This window comes from Bidens hawaiensis, unplaced genomic scaffold, assembly GCF_021521415.1.
Source record: "Bidens hawaiensis isolate Kalapana, Puna unplaced genomic scaffold, B.hawaiensis_p1.1 tig00010256_1, whole genome shotgun sequence".
Classification (NCBI taxonomy): domain Eukaryota; kingdom Viridiplantae; phylum Streptophyta; class Magnoliopsida; order Asterales; family Asteraceae; genus Bidens; species Bidens hawaiensis.
This window is the reverse complement of record NW_027491777.1, coordinates 824,890-830,401: the sequence shown is the minus strand read 5'-3', so window position 1 is coordinate 830,401 and position 5,512 is coordinate 824,890. Positions and strand designations below refer to the sequence as shown.

The following is a 5,512-nucleotide window of genomic DNA, read 5'->3' as shown; positions in this document are numbered from 1 at the left end:
ACCCTAGGGCTTGGAAATGGATGTCTGCGTGCAAATCGGGACTCCCAAATGAGCAGCCCAAACTTGCTGTTTGTAGTAGAGTTTATTGTCTCCTGGTGAACTGTTGGGAACCTTCCCAAAGGTTAATATGTGTTTTTATTTTTTCATCGGTGACTTTCACAATTTAGTTATTTCACTATGCGAACACGTCGAGCCCGGCCACCCTACTCAGGCCAACTATGTTGACATGATCAGGATCCACGCTGGCATCCGAGTTTGGCTTGGCGATCCCGGTAAAACCCAGTTGGCTTACCCCGCCCGAAGGCACGCCAAGTTTTAATGCTCTGGTAAAATCCGGTCGGAATCAGGACTCGAACCCGAGACATCCGGGTCATCCATCATGTTCCTAGCCATTGGGGCAAGCCCCGCTAGTTAAGGTTAATATGTGTTAGTAGCCTAAAAAAAATATGAAAAATTGAACTTTTTAATGTAAAAATGAGTTTTTAAATAATGCTTCTACATTTAAAACTGAACCTCTTTATATAAGCTTTATAAATTACACATAAAAGTACAATTCGATTAATCTATAGTCTCATCAGTCAACTAACGTTTAACGAATTTTGAAAACACCGGTTTTAATTATAAAAGAAAAATTGGCATACATCTCGTAAGTGGTGGCAAACAGCCACACACTACTATAAATTATTTAATTTTAGCTGCAGGTGGTATAGTAAATTATGTATTTTATTAGTTAAATACAAGTCACCTAATCACGTTTATTATAATTAACTTGTATTAAGCCCCAACTAATGTTAAAAAATGTGGGAGTCTTATTTTTAATATCAAAAGTTGAGTATGCAAATAAACAAGTTAGAAGTGCGCGCCTCATGTCATATTAATTAATGTGAAGCAATATTATTAAAATTGTTGTAAATAGTGAAATCTTGATTCAAGGTGGGGTAAATGACCTCTACACGAGCACTCGATCAATTTTTGAGTCTAAACTATTAATTTGCGACTTGAATTCGTATTGATTAAACATGAACATGAGGGTTTGGTTTTTGCTTTGATACAAACCGGTTCCAAAGCCGATTGAAATGACGTATAATTTGTTTAGACGTTTGTCATTCGATTGAAAGGTTTGAAGAGAAAACGAGTTGTTTGGCTTCGAAGGAATCATGGTTGAAGAATGGAAGGTATGGATAAAAAACGGTTAAAGTTTTGATATATTTATAGAGCTTAAAATTATTAATTTTTTTAGTTTACTAGCTAACGACTAGTTTTTCCTCGCAAACCACAGCATCTAACAGCTCCGTTATCGCTTTGATCGGAAAGGTGCTTAACGTCCACTTTTGCTGATGTAAACGGCGTTTAACGGCCACCACATATAGTCTTACAAAAAGATCTTATTGTTATTTATAGGCATAGGATCTTCACACATCACCTTTCGTTTATAAGGCTCGTATAGGGCTATACAGGCCGTATAGGACCTGAAAAAAAGTTGTTTTGTGTTTCCTCTCCATACACTTGTCGATCATGCGTGACCTATACGGCCGGTATAACCTTATACGAGCCGTATACAATCATCGTGAAGGTGATGTATGAATATCACATCCCAGTTATATATTTATAACGTTTAAAACAAATTTCCTAATCACATAAAACAATTCAATTTCAAGTGGTTTTTATTTCAAATATTTTCTTCCATAGTTGAGCAGTGATCGGCTGCTCAACATCAAACACAAAGCTCTCTTAAACTCAAACTAAACGTTTAATAAACAGGCACACCAAAAACCTTCACACAAGCAGGCCTGGACAAGATATCCGCAACCCACGCGCTGACATGAGGTTGCGCGTCAAACACGCGTTTCATCTCCGTCCCCATCAGATGCTTAATCATAGGCGCGTGGGACAGATCCGCCAACGAGAAGCTATCTCCGCCCAAATACTTGCTCTCGGACAACCGCGCTTCATACACGTCAAGCACACTCACCAGCTTCTTCTCTTCAGCATTCACAATGTCCTCATCACCATTCTGTCCGAATAAAAACTGCTTCATACACAGCTCCCACATTAATGCCGTTGTCGCCCGATTAAAATGATGAGCCTCCACTTCTATCCACACTGCTTCCAAAGCCGCCTTCTTCGGATCCATGTTTATTAAACATGTCCCCTTGTCAGCGTATGTGCGCGATATGTATTGTGCAATCGCCCTTGATTCTGCAACAAATTAATTAAGAGCATGTTTGGGATTGTGTTTGAAAAATACTTATTGGCTTATTAGTGTTTTCAAAAGGCCAATAAGTTAAATTGTGTTTGGCGATCACAAAAATCTTTTTTATTTTAGCTTTTTGAAAGGGTTAAAAAGAAGTTTTTTAAAAGCCCCAAATACTAGCTTTTCAAAATGGCCAATAAGCCAATAAGCATTTTTAAAACTCAATCACAAACATGCTCAACTGCTTAGCGTCTGAGGGTGTGGAGCTACTAATTAGTGGCCTCCATCTTTTATGAATAATAATATTATGACACCAAATCTGTGATATAGTAAGATATTTAAAAAACTTAGTTTTGCTATTCGAAAATAACAGGCAACGCAGTTTGTTGTCTTTTTGTCTTATATTTCGATGTAAACATTACTCTTTTAACATAAAATTTAATTAATTTGATAAACAACTAACAACAGTTAACGAAATTTGTGTGATGTAGATTTGTAGCCATGATTACCGAAGAGCTTGATATCTCCGTCCTCGAACGCAGGAATCTGGCCGAACGGCTGCATATACATACACATACATATATAGATCAAATATGGAGAAAGTGAATAAACGTGTATAAGCAGAAACTACTTACTAATTAGTGTGTGAGTTGTTCTTACATTTCGTGCAAGTATATGAGGTTTTTTGTGTTCGCCGGAGGCTAAATGGACGGTAACGAGCTCGAAATCTATGTCCTTCTCGGCTAGGCAAAGCAGTACACGGTAAGTCCCTATGGAGAAGTCGGAGCCATAGACTTTGATCGCCATTAAAATAGTAGCTGAATGCTGACTTTAAAATGTAGCTAAAAGAAAGAATAATTTGAGATTTGAGAATATGATGGAAACATATATTGATAATTGATGCATGAGATGTGGTGTGGTGTGGTGTGGTGTGGTGTGGTGTGGTATAAATAAGGGGAAAAAACAGAAAAGTGAAATATAAAATAAAAATACATCACCTAATGTGATACTTATGATGGAGTAGATAGAGACCGAGTCAGGTGTGTTTTATTTTATCTACTAGGTTATTAACCTGTGTACGACACGGGTGAAAATATATAAAACGTTTAACAACAACACTCGAGGAGACAATAACATGATATATAGTTGTTATTATAACGTATTATAAACAAAAAGTTGCTTCAACATAAGTACAACCAAAATAACATTGGTTCTACAATTACTATATACATAATACTTTTCATAAACAACAAAGTAACTTTCGTTTTACAATTATTTGATAGATAAAAAAACTTGAAAATTAAAATCTCATAAATAACTAAATAGTTCCTTATAAACCGCATTTGTAGTTTTATTTGTAACATTACCCTCCTTATCTAATATAAGCATTTTAACACCGGCTCTACTCTTCACTCGTGATAAAGCCGCATATAGCTGACCATGTGTAAACACCGGGTGTCGAAGAAGATGAAAGGGATTTTGAAAATTGAGGAGTTGATATTAGATAGTATGGTTATAAATTTATTATAGTAATATTATAATATTATTATGTTTACTTTCTAGACTTTAATATGTAAGAAATTCTTTAATATGAATTACAAATATAGATTGTATATTTTCGTATACGATGAGATATTTTTTTTATGATATGACGTTTTTAAAATTAAGTAGTTTTTTTTATGAAACATTTATAATTGTCAGTATTGTTATATGCTTGTTTACCATTTAAAGTAAAAACGGTTCAAAAAGACATCTCAAATTTATAACTCGTTTGTAAATTTGTAGTTTGATAATGTTAGGTTTCAAAAAACAGGAAGTCAGTGGTGAAAAAACACGCGTTTTTGTTGGTTTTACAAATCTAAATGTTACATTTTTACAATCAAAATAGTTTTAGTAAAGTAAAGATGTTTAAATATTGATAAGTTAAAAACTTTATTTTTTATAATATTAAAGGATTAATAAACTTATAGTTATATTAATGTTAATAAGTTTGAAAAAAAATAAATAAACAAATAGTTGTATCTCGTACATAAACGTTGGTGTTGCGTATAAGTATTGTAATAAATATTCTTTGACTTACTTTTATTTTCTTTCAACTTATTTGGTAACTAATACATAGAGTTATAGGAAATACATTATTTCCTTTTAAAATTTTTGTAACATTAAACTATATATTATTAATGGCTTTCATCAAATTTTGTAAAATTATGTGTTTTGTTATGTGTGGTTGTTAGATAATTATTAGTGGCTTTCACCATAAAGTGTAAAGTAGTATTTAATGGTATGAAGCTAAATAAAGTCGATTATTTATGCTAATAACATTATAATTATGTTAACTTATAATACATACATTAAATTTAAAAAGTTACAATTGTATGTTGAAGAGTGAAAGTGTAATAAAAAATAAGTTTAGGTATTTAAGTTTAGGAAAAGAGTACAACATAAGTTATATTGAAAAGATATGTCATGATGAATATTGTACGTACATGTAGATGTCCAAAATGGGTGTATCATTATTCAAATTGCATGTTGGTAGTACCAATGTAAGTAGTAATGTTAGTAAGATAACGATGATGAAGATTCCCTAATTTAAAGTTTTATAAAAAATATGTTATTTTTAAACTAACATTAGAAAGAATAAACATAGTAGTTGGTGTGAACTATAAACTAAGGAGAATAGAGAATACAAATATAAAACAACACATAACATTAGGAAAACACAAATTCATTGCTATCCATATGAAATTCAAACACGACAAATAAAACCAAATTGATAATGTCAAATAAAGGACAATAAACACAAAAACGTCCAATCTCAAACCAAAAAAATAAAGTAAAAATGCATGCAAAACGTTGCATTTATTACGAAAATTCCAAATCCGTCCATCTTATATCTTTTGCATTCCAACGGTATCTCCCTCACCAACATTAGCATTAACAATTGGTTCTTCGTCAACCTTCGTCTTGTTTGCAGACATACAAGTGTCATCATGAACATCATAAGTGTCATCCAACTTGCGCTTGAGTTTTGCATCAACGATAGGTAAAGAAATAACCTTTTCGTCAAGCGATGAAAGACGGTCAGGAATAACATCTTCAGAAATTGAAATCAGAGTGAACTGGTTGGACGAAGGCATACACATATCCTATGAAGAAGTTTAAAAAATGTTTTTAGTCTACACATTTAGATTTCATGAAATATTATATTTAGACAAACTGTTACATATTCCATTATTATTTTTAATGTCTTACCTTTTCTGTTGACTTCAGGCTAGAGATTTAAATCATTTATTACAAACCATGTTTGAATTAAATATT

The 5,512-nt window shown here is 32.7% G+C and overlaps 1 protein-coding gene across 1 annotated transcript; it reads right to left on the bottom strand.

Annotated features, from left to right (window-relative positions):
- Window positions 1–1,713: 1,713 nt before the first annotated feature.
- On the bottom strand, window positions 1,714–3,016 carry LOC143534659 (glutathione S-transferase APIC-like). Its single transcript, XM_077029095.1, has 3 exons — window positions 2,855–3,016; window positions 2,704–2,752; window positions 1,714–2,199 (listed from the first exon to the last, which is right to left on the bottom strand). The coding sequence occupies exons 1-3, from the start codon at window positions 2,999–3,001 to the stop codon at window positions 1,751–1,753; spliced, it is 645 nt and encodes a 214-aa protein (XP_076885210.1). The 5' UTR covers window positions 3,002–3,016; the 3' UTR covers window positions 1,714–1,750.
- Window positions 3,017–5,512: the final 2,496 nt, after the last annotated feature.